The sequence below is a fragment of the Sminthopsis crassicaudata genome, chromosome 4 (genome assembly GCF_048593235.1).
Source record: "Sminthopsis crassicaudata isolate SCR6 chromosome 4, ASM4859323v1, whole genome shotgun sequence".
In the NCBI taxonomy this organism is placed as follows: domain Eukaryota; kingdom Metazoa; phylum Chordata; class Mammalia; order Dasyuromorphia; family Dasyuridae; genus Sminthopsis; species Sminthopsis crassicaudata.
In genome coordinates, this window is record NC_133620.1 from 448,489,505 (window position 1) to 448,517,005 (window position 27,501).

Sequence of the window (27,501 nt, forward strand, 5' to 3'; positions counted from 1 at the left end):
TATCAAAACATCCTCAAATAAAACAAACCTCCTCTTCCTCCATTTATACCTTCTCATACAAGGTTGCTAAATGATGCAATAAATAGAGTATTTGATTTGAAGTTAGGAAGACCTGAGTTCAAATGCTGCCATTTCCTACTTCCCCTCACTTCTCTCAGCCTGTTTCCTCATCTGAAAGATGGAGATGATTTAGGATCCAATGAAATAACATAGAGAAAACACTTTATCAACATTAAAGGGCTATATGAGTGCTAGCTGTTGTTATTATTAATAGCAATAATAATAATAAGGAAAACTTAAATTTGGAAGAAATCTTTAGAAATAATGTAATGCAGTCTCTTACCCATTGCACAGATTTTCTTATAGCATTCCTAACAGACAATCATCTTATTTTTTTTCCCTAAAACTTTCAATGCCCAATTTTCTAGGCTAGTCCATTCTAGTGCTGATGTTATCTCCGATCACAAGAGTTCTTCTGTCTTTTGAATCCAAATTTGTCTTAACTTCCACTCACTGATCCTAGTTCCACCCTCTATAATTACATAAAAATAAACCTAATATATTTCTCCCATGACAGTCCTTCAAATATATGTGTCCCTAGCATTTGTCCCTCTTAGATTTCCCCTTTTCTGGGTAAAGATTTCTAAGTTCCTTTATATCCATTTCTCTTGACATCATTCTGAATGCATCACTCTAATCCCTGTACACTGGATACCCTCTATTTACTCAATAATGTTAGTAAGAATAACAAGTAGAGCTTCGTGACTTATGCGTGCTGAATGGGCATAAACTGTACTAGAGCTCTGTTCCACTGCCTCTTTCCGATATATGGTTCTTGCAAGTTTTGAAAGCCAGGCCAACAATGTTCAAGTTTTCTCAAGTCTTAACATATTGGCTGAAGCCCCATGATATCCATGCATCAGACTGTTGTCTGAGGATTAGTATAGTTAAATTCAGAGGTTACTTTCCAGGTTGGCTGCAGACTGGAGGAATATTTAGGCTACAAACACTCTTGAAGACCACTTGTTTTTCCCTTTTTCTCTTTCCCAGTGGTATGAAGAAGGAAGGAGGTGAAACATTATATTTTTGTTAATTGAAAAAAATGTAATTTAATTTTTAAATAGATCTAGGTACATACAAAAAGCCCTGTGTTCCATCACCTGAAACCATCCTTTTGATTGATATTGATTCTTTAACTTTCTTTTGCTTTCCTCTTTTCTTCCTCCTGACTTTTTGCTCCTTCCTCATCCCTTCCCTATATTTTTGTCTTTTTTTTTCTTTCTCTGCTTAAGCTACAGATCTACTGTTTTGCCCAGGGCATTGCTTCCGCCTTCTGGCACCTACCCCACTAGGTAGTCACCTAACATTTCCTATTTTTATAACCAACTTTCAGAGCTAAGAGTGAAAATAATTTCTGTTCAAGTGATTCATATGGTGGTCATAGCTGTAGTAATTTTATTTCTGTTTGTATCAACTATCTATCCTTAACCCTGGGGCAGTTTTTAAGACTAATTACATTTTACTGGTTAAGATGGAGCTTAAATGTTGTGCTTGCAAAAGACTTAAGCATATCTTCAAACAGTTCAAAAGTGTGTAAGGTCTGTAGGAAGTAAATATAGTGATAAGGGGATGTTGAGCTGAACCTGAGTTAAAGGTGGAGTCCAGCTTCTGCAAGTTGCACAATGATGTAGCCAGGAAGGAAAGGGTCAAAGTCTTGGATCCTCAAACATTAAACCTGTGTTGAGGCTGCCCTTTTGAAATAGGCTAATTTCTCAACCCTCACATAACTCCTTAAAATATTCTTTAAGTCTAACGTATTTAACATGTATTGGTCAACCTGCCATGTGGGGGAGAGGGGGGGGGGGAAGGAGGGGGAAAATTGGAACAAAAGGTTTGGCAATTGTCAATGCTGTAAAATTACCCATGCATATATCTGGTAAATAAGAAGCTATAATAAAAAATTTAAAAATATATTCTTTAAGTCAAGTTAGTAAGCATTTATTAAAGAAATACTTTACCAGGCACTGGCGACACAAAGAAAGGAACTGCCCAGACTGTTATATTGAATTAAAGATCTTGGAACTTCCAAGGGAGCAAATACTTTATGAGAATCAGTATATTTTATAATAGATCATTCTTAGAAAGTTGCCTTAAGACCCAAAGACAGTTGATGACCTCTAAATCACAGAGCTAGGAAAGATCCAATTGTGCAGAACTTGAACCAGATCTTCCTTAGCTTCGGTACAGAACTCTATCCACTGTCTCAGATGACCTAAAATGGTATCGCAAAGGACCCAAAGGTCTAGACAGCTTGAGGAAGAAGGAGGAATGGAGGTCGAGAGCTGGGATAAAGGCTAAGGGAGGTGCTTGGTATTCAGGCAGCCAGGTGGGCAATAAGCATTCATTAAGCACTTACTAGCCTGGGTGTACAGATTCAAAGGAAAAGAAACAAGAAGCTTACATTCCATTGGGGGAAGAAGCATCTAGAAGAGAACTTGCCAAGTTTAGAAAATCTGAACCTGTGAATCAGAAGCCCACCTGGGAGGGAGGCAGGGGTTCAAGGACCCTCATGTACTCCATGGCTATGATGAATGAAGGAGCAAAGCAGCAGCAGGTTGGACATAGAAGAAAAACCATCCAGCTGGGGCATGGGTAATGATGGAAGTTACTTTTGCTCTGGGAATAAAAATGACTAACTCCACTTCTCTGAAAAACCTAAGAAAGTATAACTTCCTTAGAGACAAGGAGATAGAGGTGCTTATTCCTTCTATGATATTCCTATTTCAAGGGGGCTTACTTGAAAATTTGGGTGAATTCTCCTTTCCCATTTTCAAGAGATAGGAATTACTAATAATAAAAGTAAAATAACAAAATGCTAATAATAAAATTGCTGAACAAGTTGGAATGGAGGCAGCCAAGGGCAGAATGAGGAGCTTGGAAGCTGGAGCTGGAATTCCAGCTCTGCCACTTTCTTGCTGGGTGACCTTGGGAAAGGCTGGCTAGGCCCTCAGTTGAGTAAATAATCTCTAGTGTTTCTTATATTATTGCTGCATCTTTTCGTTCAAGTTTGATTCATGACCCCATTTGGAGTGTTCTTGGCAAGATAATGAAGTGGTTTTCCATTTCCTTCTCTAGCTTATTTGACAGATGAGGAAACTGAGGCATACAGGGATAAGTGACTCACCTAGGGTCACACACTACCAAGTATCTGAGCTCAGATTTAAATTCACAAAGATAAATCTTACCACTGCTTGGCTCTATCCATTGTACCATCTAGCTGCCCCAGTGATTGTATTTCCATCCCTCCTTTTTTCTACCCCAATTCTATCTGAGTGTACATTTCTCAATTCCTTTCCTTAGATCTATCAAATAAAGATAAAAGATCTGAGTTCCTCCGTGTATCCGTGACATCAAATTCTGTATTTGATGCTCAGATAACTAGTTTTCAAATTCCTCCTGCCTTGCCCCCCCTGCGCCCCTCACTAACACACATTCTCCCCCTTACATTGACACCAAAATCAAGTTAGTGAATTAATGTAAGTAACAATCTCCTGGATTCCTTCTTCACATGCAGTACGCTTAGTAACGGGGAGGTGGAATAGTTGAGCATTCTAAGATATCAAACAAATGGTGCCATTGATATAGAGGAGATCAACCTAAATTGGGTTGTGTGAGGAGCTCAGTCTGTTCTTTTTCATTATTTAAAATGCAGGGAGGAGCAGGAAGGGAGATGACAGAACAAGGAATGGGAAATATGAGTGGTTGAATAAGCCATCATCTTTTCCCATTTATTAAGCTTACCAATCTCCTCATTCCTTCGTTGTTTGTCCCATGAAAAGAACCATGACATCATCAGGAAGGTGATGTCATGACTGTGAGCGAAGTGGATTTAAGTGAGGGAGGGCTGGCAAGGTCACCAGCCCCGCTCTCTCCTCCAGAGTCTTCTGGGTCCGGTGGCCACATATAGACTAGGAGGACCCGAGATGGCCCAGGGTGCGGTGGGAGACCTTGGTCTTATTAAGCTAGTATTTCTCCCAGGTCTCAGTGTGTCTGAGGCAACGCCCATTCAGTGATTAAAGGTAGGTAAGAAATAAAGAAAAGAACCCTCAAAGTAGCATTCATTATATGGCACTCATTGCAGTTTGAAAATAGTGTGTTTGAGTTTTGTTCTAGTCTGGGTTATACACCATAATATTCTGTGTGATTAGACTCCTGGATAGATGTTCTTCCAAGGTCTGTTTTCACATCTTTCTCAGTCTCTCAGACAACCTGGGCTTCCAACCAGTCCTGCATCCAGTGACCAATGCCGCCTTCTAAATTTGTTCCTTATGTACTTAGAACCTATTATTCATATCCCAAATGACCTCCAATAAGTTAACTGCAATTTCTGTTCTTTCTTTTATTTCCTTCTGTAGCAATGTGACTAGATCTTTTGGGGGGTTCCAGTTTCAGACCCAGTTATCACCTAAGCTAATCATGCCTAGATTAGACAGCTCCCAGTCTGGTCACCAAAGAGCACTGCCTCTCAGAGGCCCACAGACTATCACCGGGATTAACTATTATTAGGGTCCTGACCTTGTCACAATCGTGGCTCTTCTCTGTTTTCTCAGACTAAGCCCTTTCTTATCTTCTGTGTTTCTTCCTCCTTGGCCACTGATCCTTAAGAAGATTCTAGTCACACATATATAATTTACCCAACATTGTGGCCCCTATATTTCCTGAAGATTATTCCAGGACTGATCTTGAGAATGAGACTATGTTTAGATTACCTGTTGGGAGGTGAATTCATTGATAGAGCATTGATTAAATACCATGTTATGTGCAGAACATTGGGCTAGATTTTAAGAGGAGATGCAAGCGAAATTTTAAAAAATAATAATAAATAAAAATCTAATTTTATTTAATAGCTTTCAGTATAGATCATCTGTCAAGTTTAAGGACTAGACTAGGGATGACCTCTGGGACCATGCTGAGTTTTTAATGAGAAGCTTTTCCCAACTCCTCTGAGTTCCAGAGCTTTCTCTTTTTCAATTGTTTCCTATTTATCCAGTCTATCCCTTGCTTTTTATTTATTTGTTTGCATATTGTCTTTCCCAAGAGATTGTAAGCTCCTTGAGGGCAGGGACTGACTTTTGTCCTTTTTTGTTTCCTTGTTACCTAACATCGTTCCTGTCGCTTAATAAATATTTATTTAGTGAATAGCAGGCAGCTGGAGATGTAGGACTAGAGCTCAAGAGAGAGAGAGAAGGGCTGACTGTAGAAATCTGGAAGTTAGCTGCTGTTAGAATTCTGTGACTTATTGGGTCTATCTATAACCTTGTTTTCACCTCCTTGCTTCTCACTTGGTTTTATGAGGTGATATTGCTAATAGTCTTCTAAGATCCTCCTTCCATAGGATTTTACAAATGAATTATACTCTAAGTTGCAATTTAGTCCTTCACTGCTCCATCTCTCCATTGGCAAAGAAATCAGGTGTTTGCTGGCAGTGGTATCTTGGCAACCTTGTTGAGGTGATTGATTTACATCAATTAAACAGAATAACTGATAAATATTCTTTATCTGATTCCTATTTTTCAGCATTAATAGCTTATTTATAAACTAGGCTGGAGTTACCTGTTTTACTTGCAAGCAATATCTTCGCATCTTCTTTCTTTTAATTTGGCATTGATTTTGATCTTTATCTTAATAAGTCAATGGTCTCATTACACAAGACAGCTCAGTCTGAAATAACTCTTGCTTCAGTCAGTCAAAATGCATTTATTCTGGACTTACTTTGTGCCAAGCATTGTGCTGGGAACACAGAAAAGAAAGGAACCCGACCTCAGGGAACTTATATTCTATCCAAAGCAACAGGTACACATAGAAATGCATACAAAGAATTTCTTGTAAGAGTAGTGGGGCTGAGAAGCTAAAGGAATCAGAGAAAACTTTGCATAGAAGGTGGCACTTGAGCTGAGTTTTGAACTAGAGACTCTAAAAAGTGTAGGTGAATCAGAAGTGAGTGGGAAATGAAATATTGGTCATAAGCAGCAACAAGAAGGATCCTCCCCACCCCCTTGTAGAATTTGGCACATTCAATAAGCCTGGAAAAGTAATCTGGGCCATAAAGGATCTTAAATACCAACAGAAGAGTTTGTATTTAATTCTGGAAAAGATGTGGTCAGTAACCAGTTGCTTCTTACCTGTCATAGATAGTCAATTCCAATTTTCGGTTTGATTCTCACCTCCTTATTTGCAAATTGTCGAAAATATTTAAGTGGTTTTGAACTTCCCAAGTAGTTTGTAGAAGGGAAACTGAAGCAGAAAGGAATTAAGTGACTTGCCCAGTATTACAGTGTCTGAAGAAGGATGATATTCAGTTCATTTTTAGTTCTTGGTATATTTTCTCTACCTCCTTTACTTCCTGAAGATCTCATACCCTTTTAAGCTATTCGAAGGCATGCTGAAGTCTATTGCAAGCAACACCAATTCCTTTATTTGCCTTTGCAAGGAGAACTTGAGTCATCCTCTTATTTCTCTGAAATTTGCTTTCTTGTCATACTCTCATTCATGGTGAGAATGTCAAGATTAGTGACTCAGCTCCTCCAGGGCTATGTCAATTCAAAGGGCACTGATCTTGGATTTCAGCAGCCAACATTTAACACTTATGGTTTTCAACAGGTATGATACTTGGTACTCTTTGCCATCATCACTTTGCAACATCTTCTCTGCCCCATCCCCGCCCTTCTCCTGATTCCAGGACTAAAGGGATGAGGGGGGGGGCAGCCTTGTTCATTCGTTTCTGTGGTTTTAGGTCTTGTTTTTTGTTTTTGATTCATGAATTGTCATGGCCAACAAATTCATTATCAACTAGAGCCTAGGTTACTTCTGCTAAACTTCTCCATCTCTCCCTGGGCAGGGCTTAGGAAACACAATTAAGACCATACCCTTTCAACAACAAAAACTTGCTATAGGAAAGGAGGGCTCCTCACTGACCTACACAGCATCTTTGCTCATGTCCCCTTCTATCCCTAAAATCAGATTATTTATATAAAATGGAGTTCCTTCTCTTCTCTTTCCATTTCAAAGTTCAGCTTCAGCTCCAAATCTGGTTACTGCAGACTCTTATAAAAAGCTTCTATATTGCTTACAATTTTTTTTTGGAGTAGGGTGGTCCTTTATCTTTTTTTAATTATAGCTTTTTATTGCCTACAATTTTTACAACAAAATTTAACTATTTCAAATACACACATATATACATACATAAATAAATGTATATTGTGTAGGTGTGTATATACACTGTCTACTCTAGTTTGGGATTTTTAAATACATGTTCCATCTTTAAAGAAGTAAGCTGGTGACTTCCAAGCTCCCTTCTAGTTGTAAATCTTTAAGGCTATGAGCTTTTCCAGTCCAGCTTGAGCAGAATAATCTTGCTAATGGACTTTTTACTTTTTCTTCTTCTGGTCTCCAACCTTACTCTTACTCTGTGCAAGGCATTGTGGCAATCCAAGGAAACACAAAGCTCCCTCCTAGTTCCATCTCTTTTTTACCCCAAGGTCCTTCTCCCCCTACCCCCCCATGGCAGGTCCGTCCTGATGCTGTCCTATTTCCTCCATCTCCTACATACCTCTTGAAGTCACTTTCTTCCTTTTCCCTGTTCTAGGCAGCGAAATAGCACCATGGAAGAGTGCTCAATAAATTTAGGAGACCCGAGTTCAAAACTGCTCTGACACTTCCTCTGACACTACCTGTGTGAGTTGGGGGAAGTCACTTAACTTCTCAAACTCAGTTTGTAAAATGAGTTGTGAAGATGAGATAATTTATATAACATGAAAACTTTCAAATGCTACATAAATGCTAACTATTATTATTTTTCCAAGACACAGATCAGGTACTTCCTCTCTGTAGCCACCTCTGATTCTCCCATATGAAAGCAATCTCTCTCTCCTCTAATTTCTCAGGCTTCTTGGCTTGGACCAGTGTTTTACAGTTATCTCACTCTCCCTTGTGTTATAGTTCTCTCTGGCTAGCTATCATCCTATGTCTCTCCTTCCTTTGTCAGCCAAATTTCTCGGAAAAGTTGTCTTCATTTCCTTGTCTCCAGTCCCTCTCCTTTTACGCTTTCCTAAATCTTCAGTGATCTGGCTTTTAACTTCATCCTTCATCTGAAATGTTTTCTCCAAAATTACCAGTGATCTCTCATCATCTTTTTTAGACTTCATCCTTCTTGGAGCTTTCTACAGCATTTGAGCACCTTCTCCTCCCAGATGCTCTCTCTGGGTTATCACAACCCTGCTGCCTTTTGGTCTTCCTCCCACCTGTCTCATTGCTCCTTCTCAATCTTCACCTAACTCATGGCCACTCCTTAGGGATATCACTTAAGACATTGCCTTTGCTCTTTTTTTCTCTACATTTTTTTAATTAAAGCCTTTCATTTTCAAAATATATGCATGAATAATTTTTCTTTTTTTGTTTTGTTTTTTTATTTTGGTAGTTTAATTTTTTATTAATTTTTATAATTATAACATTTTCTTTGACAGTACATATGCATAGGTAATTTTTTTTTACACCATTATCCCTTGTACTCCCCTCTGTTCCTATTTTTTCCCCTCCTTCCCTCCACCCCTCCCCTAGATGGCAGGCATTCTCATACATATTAAATATCTTATAGTATATCCTAACATGAATAATTTTTCAGCATTAATCCTTGCAAACCTTGTGATCCAAATTTTTCCTCCCTTCCCCTAGATGGCAAGTTATCCAGTATATCTACATACTTTTTCATTTTCTTCCTTGCTGGGCTTCTGTTTTTCTGGACTTTGCTTCTATGCTTCAGCCGCCAGGGGAAAAGAAACAGAGACAGAAGAGAAAAAGACAGAGACAGACAGACAGACACTCCTGAGCTCCGGCCTCATATTACTAACTTACTAACTGCCTTTTGGACATTTCAAACTTCATATCCGATAAAGATGCCCATCAGCATGTCCATTACAGAACTCATTATCTTTCATTCGAAATCCACTTTAACTTCCTTAAAACTCTGAAGAACACCATTATTTTTCTGGTCAGCCAGATTTGAAACTTGTATCTTCCTCATCTCCACGGTGACGCCACATACCCAATCATTTTCCAAGTCTTGTGATTTCTGCCTTTACAACATTTCTCACATATCTCCTCTTCCTTCTTCTCTCCTTTCTTCTCCAGGCGCTTTCCTTATTTCTTCCTTGGACTATAATAATAGTCTCCTAATTGGTCTCTCTGCTTCTGATCTCTCCTCCCTCCCATCCATTGTCCACACAACCAGCAAAGGGATTTTTGTGATATACAGGTCTGATTGTGTCACCTAAAATTTACCCTCCTTCACATACTCCAATGGTTCCCTCTTTCCTCTAGGAAACTCTTTAAACCTAGCCCTACTCAACCTTTGAAACTTTCCACACATTCTTCCATTCTATGTACACTGTGAACCAGCCGCACTGGTGCTAACTGCTACTAACATGAAATGACATCCCTATGCCTTGTTCTGACCATCTCTCCTGGCCCTTCCTCCTCAGGTCTACCTCCCGGTTCTTCCCAGACTTCCATCTTTGGCCTGAGGCACTTCCTGGGCCCCTCAGCAGTTAGGCTTTCCCTTTGAAGGTCATCTGATGTCTGCTTTACATGTTTTTATATACCCATATACATATATTTTATTCCCTTTTTTCTGTAAGCTGGTTGAGTTTTGGGTCCGGTTTGCTTTTTTTATCTCCAGTATCTGGTTTTTTTATACATATATTGTGTGCCCTCTTCTGTAATTCATCTGTAAGCTGATTTGAGTTTTGGGTCTGTTTTGCTTTATCTCTAGTATCTGGTATACAGTAGGCTTTTAATACATGTTGGCTTGCTTTGTTATTTGTGAATGTGTCTATCTACCACCTCTGTTATATTGCTTAATATCTTGAGAACAGCATTTGTCTTAACTGACATTTCAGTAGCTCATTTCATAATGAGAGAGTCACTGGATATATAGCCAAGAGATTCCTGGGTTTGAATCACAGCTCCAACTCACCTGTCCACAAATGGGTGTTCTCCCATTAAATGAAGATGAAATAATATTTGGCCTCCCTACTCTCTGAGATTGTTGAGATAAAAATGATCTATATTTGAGGCACAAGGAGGACTTGAGTGCAAATCCATGCTCAGACACCATCATTGAACCCCATTGCCTCTCAACAACATCAAATCTTATACTGGTCAAGTAGGTATTGCCTATTTTTAAAAACAAAATTATATTATAAATTTTGTACATATGTATGTACGTTTTATTTACTTGAGTATATTTTCCTCCATCAAATGTATTCCCTTTGAAGCCAACTACTATTTATTTCCCCTTTGCCCTCAGTACAAAAAGATCATTACATCATTGACCAATAATCAGTTTGCTCATTGTCAGTTGACAGAGCTGAGTTTCTAACTTCATTGTCCTGCCTAGAGTCTTCATCCAGAGTACTTGTCTAAGAAACATTTCTTGAGTCTCACTGAAGCCTCTAGCAGCCCAAGGTGTTATTGAGAGAAAGAACCCTTTGGGATGATTATATCCTACCATAGTGTGGTTTGGGATGGACATCTTAGGAGTCCAGCATCTCCACTCTCCAGAGAAGTGAAGAGACAGTAACCAGGCTTCCAATCCAGGTTTCCTAACATGGACCAATTTTCTTACTACTGATGATCACTTTAAAGCTGACCTAGCTAATACAGGAGCATTGAAGAGACTGGAATTCAGTCATAAAAACAGGCCGGAACAATCCATTGCACAAAGTGGGCACTAAGTGTTTGTTTAATTGAACTGAATCCAGAGAATAAATGAGAATATCAGAGGTGAACCTAATCGTAAAGGATGCCTAGGTGTTCTCCTAACCATTAAATAACCATATATTTCTTTGCATGTCACGTTTTTTATAGTTGTAAGGAAATCCACTTGCTTAATAAGTTGGCATTTTGGGGGTGCTTTTTCCAAAACTGCTACTTTACCTGCATAAAATGTTTATAAAAAAGCTAATTGTTATGTTAATCACAATTGAAGTAACCTTAACTCTTTGGAGTTATATTGGCTTCAGGGTTTACAGCACTAAGGAATTACTGAGAGAGCTTGTAGAAAGAACTTTCCTTAATAAGCCCCTGGGGAGAGCAGCCATCCTTGCTGCGCGCTCCTGCTGGCTTGGATACTTCACTATCTGGTGACAAAATAGCTGCTCTGCGAGAGATGATATTTGACCCTAAAGCTATCCAAATGCAAGTGAATAAAGTTATATGCTTATAAAGTGGACCTGGGCACCATCTAGTGGTGGTTCGAATGCTAAGCTCAGTTAGTTGAGAATGTGCATTAAAAACCTTTCCAGAATTTCAGGAAAATCAATTCCGAGCATTTTTAAAGTTTTAAAGATCTTGAGAATTTGGGACATTTTCCTTACTGACAACATCCTTGGCCTTTTCTTTGTGATCTTATTTAATCTGTTGATGATTGTGTTATAACGGTGATGATAGTAATAGTAGTAACAACATCTAAGGGTACTTAATATAGTTTTAATTTAGGAATAAAATGGGTGCTTGGGAGGCGGTTGCTATTTCTCTATAAGGTGCTTTTTGTTGTTGCTTTTGTGGGGTGGGGGGCAGTTTTTAGTTCTGTCCAACTATGACCCACTTGGGGTTTTCTTGGCTCTGGAGCAGTTTGCCATTTCTTCTCCAGCTCATTTACAAATGAGGAAATTGAGGCAATGGGGCTAAGTGACTTGCCCAGGGTCATTCAGCTAGAACATGTCTGAGGCTGGATTTGAACTCAGGAAGCTGCGTCTCCATACGTCAAAGTCAGCACTCTGTACCGCAGTGGGCTAGTTAATTCAATGTATATTTCCCTCTCTAGCTCTGGCTTAAGATCAGGTCTGGAGGTGATCAATAACAAGCAGGTATTAAGTACTTTTTAATGTGATAAATAGGTGCTGTTTCCAAGTGCTGGGGATACAGACACAAGCAGAAAGAAAGACCATCCCTGTCCTGCTGGAGCCCACTTTCTAATAGATGAAGAGGGGGAAAGAAAGCTGAAAGGGGGAAAGAGAAGAAGATGCAGGTCCAGGCAGAGTGATGGCAGCCTGGCAAAGAATGAGATGAGGGTGTCGGGGATGGCCGGGAATAGAGGTCTGGAAGGGCCGTCCAGTCAGAGGAAGAGGCCATGGGCTGGGCTGGCATCTGTTTCCAGGAGGAAGAAGTTGCTGAGGTCCAGAGTGCAGCCCTGTGTGCACAGCATTTCTGTATAGTATATTTACATGTGTCCTATAGATACTGATTCCCCAATAGCTCCTCCTAGGTTGGGAGACTATAAGAGCCGGAAAGAACTTAGCTGTCATCCGATCCTCCACCATCCCGCCCTCTCCAGCTGCGAACAAGGAAGCTGAGCCCCAGAGAGGGGAAGTGATCCGATATTGGTCCGATCGCTAATTAATGGCAGAGTTGGAACCGGAACCCCTATTTAACTCCAAGTCTTGTGTGTGTGAAGTGTCTTGTTCCCTCATTTGAAGAACTGGCTCTTTCATTTTTCCCCTAATATCTGGGTCATGGAAGCGGCCTCGTGTACACAAAGCAATGGTTCTCAGACTTTGTGGGCTTAGGCCATTTGGACATTTATCAAGGACAATTATCAAGGACCTCAAAGAGCTTCTGTTTATATGAGCAACATCTATTGATGTATTAGAAAGTCAAACATCCTATTATTATGAAAATAGTTTTGGCTGCCTGGACCCCATAAAAGGGCGTTAGGGACCCTCAGGGATCCCTGGACCAAATTTGGAGAATCACTGGTATAGCAGATAGATGGAGAACTGGTCTGGGAGCCACTAAGAACTGCATTCCCATCCTACCTCTGTCATCCACTGTGGCGCTGGACAAGTCACAGCCTGACTGTGCACTAGCTAACATTCTCTAAGCCACCCACCTGTATTGATGGAGGGAGTTCTCTATACCAATGAAATCACAGGGCTAAGTCTTTCTTCCCCAGGTGGGTAATAGATTTCAAGATGCTAAAGTTATCAATTCTTTATTGCTCATGTTTAAAGACCACTTATTGTCTGATAGAAGGAAATATAGAAGATGAACCAAGTTTATTTCATTATTCTCATTCACTATGTTTCCTTTGAAGAGAAGACTTTTTTAAAGTTCCTATTTTTGAGTTGGTTACCAAGTAAGGAGGCTGAATAACGATCATCTCACCTCACAAACCTGAATTATCATAAATTCATGGCATAAACACAATAGTTAAGATGTGTTTGTGGTGATGACATTTAAGTAGCTAGAACAGCATTTATTAGAAGCCCTTTTGCATTTATCTTTTGGATGGGGAGAGAAGGAAGGTGGCAGGGAAAAGTTATAAAGGAATTCTGATCTTAATTGGGGAAACAGAACAGTATGTGGGGGGAAATGACATTTGCAAATGAATATAAATAGGTAGCTAATGATTTTGATTATCTAGAGGTGGACTGACTATCAGTGGATGAAAATCTTGATTCTAATTTCTTAGTTGACATTCTCACCATCTCCGTTTACTCTTATTCTAAATTAGATCCTGTAACCTGAAGCTCAGGAAGAGCTGAAAAGAGGTTTGAGGTTCCCTACTTTTAATCTAAAATGATTAATTACTACTGGTATCCCTGAAAGAGAGGTATGAACCAGGCAGCAAGGGGTTTATAGGGGTCTCCACAGAGGTTCATGCTGTGAGGAGGACGTGGCAACCCCAAGTTCTCCTATGAGTGTGTGTGTGTGTGTGTAAGGACTGTGTGTAACAGTGTGTGTGGATAGGTCTGTCTGTGGAGGGTGTGTGTATGTAGATCTGTATTGAGTGTGAATGGGAATGTGGGGGGATAGATATGGTGTGTGAAGGTATGGACTGCATATAAGAATGTATGGGTGTGTAGATCTGTGGAAGGTGTATATAGATGTGTCATTTGTATGTGTGCTTAGGAGTACATGTCAATGTGGGGGGGGTGAGTATGGGCGATTGAAAGTTTGGGGGTTTTTCCTAGATATTTCTCTACACGGGTGTACTTCTTTATCAGTATGGGGCTTGGTACATACATCTGTAGGTAAGAATTTATATCTGTCTGGTGTAGAATGAGTGTAAGGAATAAGATGGAGTATTCCAAAGCAATGGCTCTGCAGCAGAAGGACCTGGGTTCAAAAATCCTTCTGCTACTTCCTGTGTAGCCAGAAGCAAATCACTAATCTCATTAAGCCTCAGTTTCCTCATCTCTAAAGTAGAGATAGTGGAATAAGTCTTCTGTGGTCCCTTCCAGAGCCAGTGTCAATTGCCCTATGTCTGTCTAAGCTACACTTCCCAGAATTTCCTTCTCTTCTCTTCTTTTCTCTTTTTTTTCCTCTTCTCTTCTCCTGTCCTCTCCTATCCTCTTCTCTCCTCTCTTTTCCTCTCTTCTCTTTTCTTCTTTTCTCTTTTCTTCTCTTCTCTTCTCCTCTCCTCTTCTCTCCTCTCTTTTCCTCTCTTCTCTTCTCTGCCTTTCTTTTCTTTTCTTTTTTTTTTGAGGCAATCAGTGATAAATGATTTGTACAAGGTCACACAGCTAGTAAATGTGTGAGGTCATATTTGCACTCTGGCCCTCCTGACTGCAGAACAGGTGGTCTATCTACTGTGCCACTTCACTGTCCCCAGTGATTTCTGGAATAAACTTCCAAGCTAACTTTAATTCCTGTAACCTTCCTTTCCAGAAGTAGTTTAACTTCTCCACTATGGTTTCTTTACTGGAGAATTTATTCTTTCTCTTGTGACTTCTCCCCTCTGTTTTAGGAATAGGGATTCCCTATCCTCCAAATGGTTGGACACCTTCCTCTTCTGTCTTATTTACACTCTACTGGCTTTTCTCTCTAATTTTGTATGAAGAGGAAGAGCAACACTGACTCTCAAAGGATGTTCTGAGTCGATTGAAATATAAATTCATTTCAACACATTTTTAAATTTGACTTTGTTAGTTTCATGGAGTTTGTGCATATATTTTACATTTGTTTATTTAATATGTTTATATTTATGCGCTTATTTTTAAGCATATTATACTCTGTGCTAGGCAAGGTGCTTGCCACTAGAAATGCAAAGATGGAAATCAAACGGTTCCTGTTCTCAGGGAGCTTACTAAAGAGAAACACCAGGAATAGAGATAACTAAATATGAAATATAGGCAGACAAATAAAATTTGGGCAGATGGGGCACAGGTAGGGTGAGGGAGGGATCCGGAAAGGATCGATATTCTTGATACTTGAGCTAAGTTTTGAAGGGAACAAAGGGACTGAACAAATCGAGGTTGAGGATAGAGAACATTCCACACGTGAGGGACGACCTATGCAGAGGCTTGGAGACTAGTGTCCTGAATGGTCTATAGCAAGTAGGCTTGTATGTTTGAAACTCCATGTGTGAGGAGCTGTGATATGTGATCTTCCTGGGGCCAGATTGTAAAGAATTTTAAGTAACAGATGCTACAGAGGACAGAGTATTGACCTTATGGTCAAGAAGACAGAATTTCACATCCTGCCTTGGACACTTCTGTCTCTGTTATCCCACGAATGTCCCATAACTCCCCCATCAGATGGGGATAATAATAGCACCTCCTTCCCAAGGCTCTTGTAAGGATCAAATGAAATAATATATGTGAAAACACTTTGTAAATACCTGCTATTGTTGTTGTTGTTCTATTTGTTATTACTAATCACCGACATTTGTTTTGCCTAGAAGGATAGAGAACCACGGAAGTTCTATCAGCAAGGAAGTAATAGAGTCAGATGTTGCTTCAGCTATGTTAATTGGGTGATTGTGGAAGATGGATTGGAAAGGAGAGAGCAAAACAAGGGAGACTGATCAGGAAGCAGAAGCCATAGTCTAGGCAAGAGCTGCATGATGCCTGAATTTGGGTAGAGGAGAGACATTGTGATGGTGAATCAATAATACTTAGCCACTGGATATAAAAGGCAGTGAGAGCCAAGGATTCCAGCTATGCAAACCTGAGTGATTAAAATAATATTCTAATAAGGTTAGAATAATTCTTATCCTGGGGTCCATGGATAGAATTCAAATTGTTCATGAATTTGAATGGGAAAAAATTTCTATCTATATTTGCACTAACATCTAACTAAAATTTAGCATTTCCTTCAAATGTGAATTTAAAAAATATATATTCCGACAAGGGGCTCAGGCTGGTGCCAAAGTACTTCATATCATCAAGGAAAAAAAAAAACAAAACCCTGGTTTTCACAAAACAAATAGTGGTTAAGAGGAGGGGCGAGTGTTTTGATGAGCAAGATAATGTACTCTCTTTGGGGTTTGTTGAGTCTGATATGCCTGAAAAATATCCTGGCCAAGCTGTCCGGCAGAGAGTCGGAGACAGGGACTGTAGCACAGGCGAGAGGGACCAGCTAAGAGCTAGTCCCTAGCATCCCTGGGTAGGACAAGATGAGAGAAATCGTCATATATGAAAGAAAAGACATCCATTACAGCTAATGCTTCCTTTTTCTTTGACATCTTTACTGCAGGTTTGAAAAAGGACGCATCTACACATTTATTGGAGAAGTCGTCGTTTCTATGAACCCATATAAATCCTTGAACATCTATGGAAGAGACACAATTGAACAGTATAAAGGACGTGAGCTCTATGAAAGGCCGCCTCATCTCTTTGCCATTGCTGACGCTGCTTACAAAGCAATGAAGAGGCGATCAAAAGACACTTGTATTGTGATATCAGGTACACTGGGGAAGATGGCTCGCCTCTCGTATTTCTCGTGCTTATCCCGTACTTGTTTACACAAGTACAAAGCGTGTCGGTTCCATTTTATTTTATGGTTTTTCATCACCATCTTATTATACATTAAGAGATCTTAACTTAAGGTCTGTGATAATTTTGATATTTATTTCAGTTTCCATTATAATTCTATGTATTTTATCTTAAACATTTAAAAACATTCTGAGAAGGGTCTGTGAGCTTCATCAGAAGGGATCCATGATATACCCAAAAGGTAAACAAAACATTTATAGCTGCATACTTATAATTTCTATTGGTGAGATACTACTGTTTTGTTGTTTGTAGGTCATAGCCATTCATTCTCATTCATTCTCTCTCCTCCCTTCCTCTCTCACTCCCTCCCTACTATTCTTCCCCTCTCCCTCCCCCCTTTCTCTCTGTCATTTTGGTTTTCTTTGAGATTGAAGAATAACAACCATACACACATTTCCATATACAGACATATGTACCTATGTGTGCATAAATAACATCTGTAACAAATTAAACAGAATAAGGAAACAAAACTGAGAAAAGATGAGGAGATGTACATCCATCCCTTTATTGGTGAAGTGGAGGACTATGGGTATGGAATGCCACCAAGTTAGTTAATGGAGTGATTTTACTGAACTAGTCTTTATTATTTGTTTTGTATTTTTGCATCTCACTGGATGGAAGACTAGATTAAGGGTATGTTAGAAAATCAATGAGATGTAAAAAGAGAGCCCCAATAATTTTTTAAATATAAGAACCATATATAGAAGAATTGGTTCAATCTGAATGTTTCCAATTGGAAAGCTGTCAATAAATATGTAAATTTATTTTGTGGTTTATTGATTACTTTCCTGCCATCTCAATAACTTTCTATTAGGGAGATGGACCTGGACAAAGGAAAGCATTACTGTATAAACTAAGTAAACTCGAAACATTTTTACCAGTCATATTTGTTGTCATTCAGTAATGGTACTTTTAGCTGATGTTTGTCTAGACATATGCTTGCTGCTCTGGAATAAGAAAGAAAGTCCAGCACTAGTCCTTTTCTGTGCGTCCTCACTGTAGAAAATCTTGGTCAGACTTACTTTTTCTTGTATGAAGTTGCCACATTTTTGACTAACCAGTTTGGGACCAGAAAGGCAGTGAAGTAAGATGGAAGAATCTACTTACATTAAGATCTTAGTTCAGACTCTTATCACATCTCCCAGTGTGTCTCTCTGATTCACGTGTTTCCCCTAACCCATCTTCCCCCCAGGTAATTTTCCTAAAGCACAGGTCTGATCATGTCACCACCTTCCCTGCTACATTCCACTGACTCTGCCTTACTTTAGTATCAAGTACAAGTTCCTCTATTTGGCATAAAGCATGTTACAGACTGACTTGAGACTTCATTTCTTATCACATACTATTCTCCTTAAATGCACTGAATCAACTAAACTAGCCTTCCTGCTGTTTCAGCCTTTGAACCAGCGTCCTCCTCACGTAGAATCATTAGGCTTCTTCAAACTCAGCTCGAGTGATAATTCCTATATAAGGCCTCTTCTAGCCCCACAGTTACTAATTTCTTTTCTCTTCAAATTATCTTGCATTTCTTCTACATATATGCTAAATATAGTCTTGTCTTGAGCCCAGAAACTATTTCATTTCTATCTTTATATCTGTAGCATCTAGCACAATACCATATGAATAGCAGGTGGTTAATAAAAGCTTATTGACTGGGTTGATTGGGTGGGTTCTATGCCCATCATCTCTAACTTTGAGGGGGACAGAGGTAAAATTTTTTACCTCTTCTCCTAAGGTCATGGCTTTATTTTTTTAACTTCAGTTTTTTTATTCTTTCCATTTACATTATTGTCATTGTGTATATTACTTTCTGGTGCTCCTTGCTTCACTCACAATCCTCTGCCTCTCTGAGTTCTTCTTCATGTAAGTCTTTTCTTACAGCACATTCATATTCTATTATATTTACATGTAAATATTTGTTCGGTCATTTCTCAATTTCTAGCTTTCCATTTTGTTTTCCATTTTTTGATTTCACAAAAAGTAATGCTTCGATATTTTGGTCTATATTTGGTCTTTCTACCCTTGATTTCTTTGTGGTATATGCTTGGAAAATATATTTACAGTACAAGAGTATTGACATTTCAGTCACTTCTTTTAAGCCTAATTCCAAGTTGCTTTTCAGGATAGGTAGACAAACCAATAGTATGTTAGTTTGCCTGTCGTTTCACATCCCTTTTTTTTTTTAGTATGAGATAAAATCTCAGAATTATTTTGATTTGCATTTGTCAAATTATGAGCAATTTGAAGCAATCTCCCATGGTTATTGATATCTTGTCATTTGAGAACCATTTGTTCATATCCTTTGACTGTATATCTATTGGGAGTTACATATAACTCTTAGTTATATATACTTGTTTATCAGAAATATTTAAATATATTATATCTTTATAGAGAGAGAAATATTAGATGCAAAGCCTATACTTTCTTAAAGCAAAACGATTAAACTAAAAACAAAAAAGGGATTCCTTTCCTCAGGACCCAACATTCTTTATTCTGTGAACCATTTGTGAATTATCATATTCCAGCTTAAGGTTTTGATGTGATAAGTTTAATAAATCTATAGTATATCACAATTTGTGTCCAGAAAAAAACCCCAGGGAAATCTACCTAAGTCCAGGTCACTTTCTAGGATACTTGTGTCATGTAAGTAATTGAAATGGACTGTCCCAACAAAACCTGGAAGTCTTGACTACCTTAATGGGACTTGCCCATCATATCATTTTTATCCTACTCTCTTTCTTCCTCTCTTCTCCTAATTTTTGACCTTCTAACTTCCATCTATCATGTAAAAAATAATAAAAATCATCAGTTTCGTATATGTGATGAGAGGAGTCAAGAATATATATATCCCCTCCCCCCTGAGGCTGGGGTTAAGTGACTTGCCCAGGGTCACACAGCTAGGAAGTGTTAAGTGTCTGAGACCAGATTTGAACTCGGGTCCTCCTGAATTCAGGGCTCGGTGCTCTATCCACTGCACCCCCTCACTGTCCCCAAGAACTGGTCTTATTGAAGTAAGGTTATACAAGTATGGATTTTCCTGTTAAACTAAGATTTTCCCCAGCAACTTACTGATGTCTTCCTACTTCTCCTGCCTTCATTGTGACCAAGGTTTCCTTTCCTTTATATTCATATCCTCAGATAGGAAACCCTTCTTATTCCAGAATTTGCCATTAGAAATTTTCAGTAATTATAGCAGTGGAGCTAACTCCCTTTTTTGTGAATGGATATGTTTTTCTTTGTTGGGAGATAAGCTAAAAATGGAGAGTTATTGGCCTTCCCTTGTAGGAAGTGGAGACATACTGGTTAGCAATGTATGACTACATGCCATAAGGCTTCCCTGACAAACAGTATCTCGCAATAATGTCATCAGTACATTATAATAGTGTCAGGGATGACCAGCCTCCCTGCTATGAAGACTTGCTGAGCTTTTCCAGGACACCTTTGGTGTCCCCCTTTCTCCCAACTCTTACTTGTGGCTCCAAGAAGTTGCTACATCCTGGCAAAAATGTTAGGCAAATAGGGTAAAGCAAGTCAGGGGTGCCAACAAGTCTCACCCCTCATGCTGAGGTAGGGAGATGTCTACTTGACCATGTGAAGACTTCCCCTGGCAGGACGGGCAGATGAGAGCGGTGTGTTCCAGTGGTCATGAAGGGGTCTAGAACAGGTTCTGTAGTGTGCTTAGGACTTGGTCAGGCAGCAGAAACACCAAGGTCATCCCCTGAATCCTGGGTCACCCTAGTCATCCTGACTTCTGTCCTGCCGCTGGAAAAGGGAGGCTGAAGACCTTGTGCAGCTCTGCCTTGCTTAAATCTAATTCGTGTGTCACTCATCAGCTGTGATATCATTGATCCTCTTGGGAAACGGAGGATGAACCACAATATTATATATATATATATATATATATATATATATATATATATATATATATATATATATATATATATATATAACCAACTCCTACCATAAAGTCGCAGTATTCCAGTGTAATAGTGTTTAACTGGTTATTGTTTTATAATATGGCTTCTGTGACTTGTTTCCTATCACATCATTTCATCTGACAAGGTGTTTTTGTTTATACCACCATTAAGCAGGGGCTGCCTGTGGTCTGAAACTATAGAGTACTGAAAAGGGAGATCTCCATTTACTAGAGGCTTTGTACACAGGTGTGATTAAAGAATTGAGAATACACACACACACACACACACACACACACACACATACATACACACGTACATATGTTGCAAAGGGAAGCTTTGAATCAGAAGTAGGCAAAAGTCGGCATTTTGTATTTGGAACAGTTGTTCCTTTGTGTACCGTACAACCCTCTGGAAATTCTATATTCATAGGTATCCTATGAATCTTCTACAAACTGAAAGTTGCTCTTAATAGTAATAACACTATATATTGATGGAGCATTTCAGGCTTTTAAAAGTGGTTTCACATCTGTTATCTCATTTGGTTGTCAAGACAACCGTGGAAAGAAGGTAGGGCAGTTATTATTATCCTGATTTTGAGGAAACTAAAGCTTAGAAAGAATGTGTGATCTCCTCCAAGGTCAGACAAACAGCTGGGTGAGGTCAGTGTGCCCAAATCAGGTCCCACATCTTCAGATTCCTAATTCAGTACTTTTTTTAATTACACACTCCTACTCCTACCCTAACATCCCAACTCTTTCTTTACTGAAACTACTGACTGTCATTCTTCCCCTTTATCGTCTAAAAGAATCACATTTTCTCCCTCTTCTTTTTTTCCCTTCTTCCCTCCCTTCCTCCTCCCTTCTTCTCTCTCCTCCTTCTTTCCCTCCCTCCCTTTTTATCTTCCTCCCTCCATTCTTCCTTCCCTTCCTTCCTTCTGTTTAAAATTCTCTTTTAAGTAAGTGATCCTAACAGTGAATGGCTTTTCAATCCTTAAAATGTTTCTATTCCACCTGATTGGCAGTCAGAGTTAACCATCTTTCAAACTAAAAAGCTTATTTCAGACCTTTTATTTTTTTGAACCAAAAAACCTTATAAATCTTAATTTTGTATTTTTATAATGACTAATTCTTTCTAAAACTATAGGAAATCAAACATTATATCAAAGGAATAACATATTTCAAAGCCTACCCAAGTATGAGTGAGAAGGGCAGTCATGTTAAGTGATCAATGATAATGTTAGAGTGTTTTTTAAAATATATATAGATAATATTTTAGTTACTGCTTTGAGCTTGAATGATTATGTATTGTATAATTCATGTTTATGGGTTTATTTCAGGTGAAAGCGGTGCTGGGAAAACTGAAGCCAGTAAATATATAATGCAGTATATTGCTGCCATCACGAATCCCAGCCAGAGAGCAGAGGTTGAAAGGTAAGGGTATATTCAGCACATTAGTACACATGGACTTTACTTTTCAAGCAGTCGTATGCCTATATTTTTTTGGTCTAACCTTACATCTTTAAATTTTGTCCAGTCATTCAATAAATGTCTGTTGACAACCAAGCCACTTCGGTCTTATTGGGTGGTACCTTCTGTTACTGTGTTCAAATCTTTGGTCTGTTATTTAACTGTGGGTTCTGAATCAAGTTTCCAAACTTCTCTGCACTTGTGTTTTCCTCGTCTACAAAGTGGGTATTTAAAGCTTAAACAACGTTCCTGAAGTCTCTAAGACAGTATATGTCAGAGGCAAAGCAAGCCAGATGTACCGACTCTTTCTATTCATTCCACTGCACTGCCAACTTGTAATGCACTTCCCAAAACTTAGCATGCTGGTCCTGAGATGAAGACATGCAGTTTATTGCTGGAAAGGTCCTCAAAGCTTTTACTGCTTGGAAGGAGCTGATGGAGTCTGAGATGTGTTAACATAGCCTTTGAGACCCCAGGCTCTTTTCTGTGCCTTATGGACATCACCATCAGAAGAGCTCATTGGAAGAAAGTCACTCATTTTGGGGGGTAAATAAACCAGGATGAAAATTTCCACTTAAGCTTTCCTTTCCAATTAGCTATCTCGGGAGGCTATGGACATTCCTACATGCTGCTAATACTCAGAATGTTTTTAGAAAATTCCCTGTAGAGATTTTAGAATAGTCTTTTGAATATCCCCACCAGTAGCAAATCTTTGCCCTTTGAAGAAGGCATTTATTTAGGGGAGTAAAATTAACACAAATGTGGAAGTCGGTGCATTTAATTAGCAATTAATTAATAACCAGACACACACACATACACACAGAGTTGGGTCTGAATGGCACACCACATCACTTCTTTTCTAGGCTATTATTCTCAGTGGATAGAACGCCAACCCAGGAATCAGGAAGATTTCAACTCTGGCCTTAGACACCAAATAGCTGTGTGATCCTGGGAAAGTCACTTTACTCTGTTTGCCTCAACTTCCTCATCTGGGAGATTCACTGGAGAAGGAAATGACAAACCACTCCCATATCTGCCCCGCAAAAACCCCATATGGGGTCACAAAGAGTCGAACACAACCAAAAAGACTGAACAGACTTTTTAAGAGGCAGTGTCTAGTTTTTGTGTTTTTTTTTTTTATTAAACACATATCTAAGCTATCTCTGTGTCCTTTCATTCCTGCGTGCTAAAGGGTGAAGAATATGTTACTAAAATCCAATTGTGTCCTGGAGGCCTTTGGAAATGCCAAAACCAACCGTAATGACAACTCCAGCAGGTTTGGAAAGTATATGGATATCAACTTTGATTTCAAAGGGGATCCCATAGGAGGACACATCAATAATTACTTACTAGAGAAGGTAAAAATGTACCAAATTTCTGACAGCAATGTTATTTCCAATTCATGTTTAATCTCCACTAATGTCATTTTCCCAACATAATACGTTTCTTTTACTGCTTAAAAATAGTTTCTTATCCTATCTTCTTTCCTTCCTTTCCTTCCCTCTAGTTAATGTTTTCCTTCATGGCAGAAAACTCTTTTCTCTCCTGTATTTTTAAAATTAGCTTTTTGTTGTATAATATCAAGTTTGAAGATGCTAATATGTTACAGAGATAAATGTTCTCTTTTCCGCTTATTCTTCATGCTTTCAGACTTGTGACCTGCATTTTGGGTAAGGTGCAAGTGATCACATTGAGAGGTTATATACAAAAATGTCATAATCTTTCTAATGATTGCAAACCACCATCTCCCATGTTTTTATTTAATACTTTGGAATCTTATTATTTTTTTTGCCTGCTTTCCATTTACTCATTGTTGTTTGCTGTAGACTTATTGAAAAAAAATCTTAGTTTTGACATTATTTTGTATTTAATAAAAATTGCAAATATGTTTTATCCTACTGTAAGTGACTGTAAGGCCAAATTTTCAAAAGACTGTGCATGTCCTCCCATTGGGGGAAATTATTAGCCAGAGTAGCTAAGTCAGTCTTGATTGCCAGGAAGAAAAGATATCATTCAGCCTGAAAATCATATACTCTAATACCCTGATTTTATAGATCAAATAACGCTTTATAGATCTATCTTACTGCATTGAATTATGCTGTGAAATAAAAGTGACAAGGAATAGGAAGGTAAGATCCTAGCATTCCTGATGTCTTCTTTCAGATTGGGGTGGAAAACGATCCCCCAGCACATTCCCTTAGAAGTTTCCTGCTTCCATAGTAGCATAATCGCCATTTTGTCTAGATTGAATCTCTGCCAGATGGGGCACAGCTGCACTATCAGAATCCCTTGAGAAGGACATAAAAGGCTGAGTATTATCATCGTATTTTCCAAAGGGATTCCTAGGTTCTTCAATTGGCCTTATGTATGCATTAAAAATAGAAAATCCTTCTGAAGATACATTTGTTTAAAGCCATATATTCTGGTCATCACTTCTTTAGAAAATTATGTTTTCATTTTGATCCACTCAGATCATTTGTAGATAATAGCTTGATTCTAGGCCGGCGACTTGAAATGTTACTTGAAATGCAGGGTGTGGGGATGGGCATGTGGTAGTATTACCTGTGAGCCGTGCCTGGATAAGATCTCTTTCCACTTAAGGCCTGTAAGTGCCCTTCTTATCCCATTTCCTAAGATAATCTTAAGACTTCGGGTGAGGAACACAGTAGTTTTGCATCCCCTAAAGTTTAGGGTCCTCTGCCTTAAGTAGTGAGAAATTGATCAGATTACTACTTATTCTAAGGAAGGATCAAATCTCAAGTGGATAATTCACAAGAAAGCCTTGTGGGGATTTGACAGTAATACAAATAGGATTCACAGAGCAATGTTTTGGTTTTGTGTTTTTTTTTTTTCATCATCTTTCCTACTAGAGGTTGACACTCAGAAAATAACCATTTTGACATTTCTGAGAATATGTGTGTTTTTCTTAGTCTCGAGTGATTGTGCAGCAGCCCGGAGAAAGAAGCTTTCATTCCTTCTACCAGGTTAGTTTTTCCTTGTTGAACAAATAGGTAATTGTTTATTTTGTTATGTAAGAAAAAAATATGTTCTTTCCTGCTTCTCCAGAGCTGAGGGGGTAACCTTCTGAGTATTTAACCAGAGGCATTGCTGCAGATGGATAAACATTCCATATCTCATTGCCATGGGCAGTACAACCAATATAATTTAAAGACTTGAAGGGTAAAACTAATGATTTTCATTATAATGTAAAATAAAGGGCTTACAGATTTTGTTTCCTGGAAACTCAAAAATTATTAGAGAATTTATAAAACAGACAATTTAGCATATTTAAATTTGCAATTCATAAAATGACTAGTTACTGCTATTGGGAGAGCCAGCAGTCACAGTAATTGAAGCATCTAGAAACAGCGATTAAATTAGTAAAACTCTAGTAGTTTCTATAGATGTATATGACCCTATCTATATAAAAATATTTTTTCTTTAAATAAGTACCATTATGTACATCTTATCATTAAAGAAATATTTTTAAAGTACCTGGTACAGTGCCTGGCACTATGCTAAGTATTAAGGGTACAAAAAAAGGCCAAAAGTAAAATAACAAAATAAAAGCCAGCCCTGCCCTCAAGAAGTATACATTCTAATGAGGAGATATATAAGATATATATGGGATAGATGAAGAAAATCTGAAAGAGGAAAGTATTAACTAGTTGAGAAGGTCTGGGAAAAGCTTCCCACAGAGCATAAAATGTAAGTTCTTTGTAGAAAGGACAATATAATTTTTTCTTTCCAAAAATAACAACAACAATAATAACATTTATATAGTAATTACTATATGCCCAGCACTATGCTAAGCATTTTACAGGTATTATCTCATTTGATCCTAACCCTGGCAGATAGGTACTGTATCATCCCCATTTTATAAATAAGGAAACTGAGGCAGACAAATGTACAATGAGTAGCCCCAAGTCACATAGCTAAGAAGTATCTGAGTTCAAACTTGAACTCGAATCTCCCTCACTCTAGGCCCTGAGCCTTAATCCATTGTGCCACTTGCCAGCCCTAATAACAACAGCAGCAGCAATAGCTGACAGTTATATGGTACTTAGATCCATTTACTTGAGATGGACAATTTGTATTTCATCTACACTGTCTACATTGTCATTACTCCCTCTTTCTATTTCCCATTCAGATTTATAGACATAAATATGTATGTAAATAAATAAATAAATATATATATATATATATATAGAAAGATGGATGGATGGATGGATAGATAAAATTAGCCCTTTTGTAATTTTTTTACTTAATAGTATTTTTAAATTATATTTAAAGTAATGTTTTCAACATTTATTTTTGTAAGATTTTGAGTTCCAAATTTTTTTCTCCTTCCATCCAAGATAGCAAGTAATCTGATATATATATATATAATTATTTTAAACATATTTCCATATAATTCATGTTGTGAAAAAAATCAGAACAAAAGGGAAAAACCACAAGAAAGAAACGCAAAAGGTGGAAATAGTGTGTTTAGATCCACATTCAGCCTCTGTAGTCTTTTTTCTGAGTGGGGATGGCATTTTCCATCCCAAGTCTATTGGAATTGCCTTGAATCATTTATAGTATTGAGAAGAATTAGGTTCTCTTTTAGAGCAGGACAATCTATATAGAGACTGTCTATAACAACGCATTATACAATTTGGAATGACTATTGGGGAAAAAAACCCATATATATATATATATATATATATATATATATATATATATATATATATATATATATATATATATATATATATATATATATATATATATATATATATATATATATATATATAACCAAATCATCAATCTTTTTTTTTTTCAAATTAAGGATTTTTTTATTATAGCTTTTTATTTACAAAATTTATGCATGGGTAATTTTTCAGCATTGACATTGCAAAACCTTCTATTCCAACTTTTCCCCTCCTTCCCCCTACCCTCTCCCCTAGATGGCAGATAGACCAATACATGTTAAATATGTTAAAGTATATGTTAAACACAATATGTGTGTGTATTTATAGATAGATAGATACATACATACATACATACATACATACATACATACATATATAGCCATAGTTATTTTTCAGCAATCATTTATTAAGAACTTTCTGTGAACCAGGCAGGTGCTAAGTGCGGCAAATACAAATAGAAGCAGAGAGACAGGCCCTACCCTCAAGGAGCTTACATTCTAATAGGGAAAATATCTCATAAAGGGGAACTGAAAAGAGCCAGGAGGGGGAGAGATTGAAGATGCTTGACTTAAAAGAGTGGTAGAGAAGA

At 38.2% G+C, this 27,501-nt stretch overlaps 1 protein-coding gene across 1 annotated transcript in view; it reads left to right on the forward strand.

Annotated features, from left to right (window-relative positions):
• MYO1D (myosin ID) overlaps positions 1–27,501 on the forward strand; it is a 372,129-nt gene that overhangs the window by 106,973 nt on the left and 237,655 nt on the right. The window contains exons 2-5 of the mRNA XM_074263605.1: positions 16,537–16,745; positions 22,089–22,182; positions 23,411–23,576; positions 25,149–25,202. Coding sequence (XP_074119706.1) covers positions 16,537–16,745; positions 22,089–22,182; positions 23,411–23,576; positions 25,149–25,202 — 523 coding nt within the window. The remainder of the gene's footprint in view (positions 1–16,536; positions 16,746–22,088; positions 22,183–23,410; positions 23,577–25,148; positions 25,203–27,501) is intronic.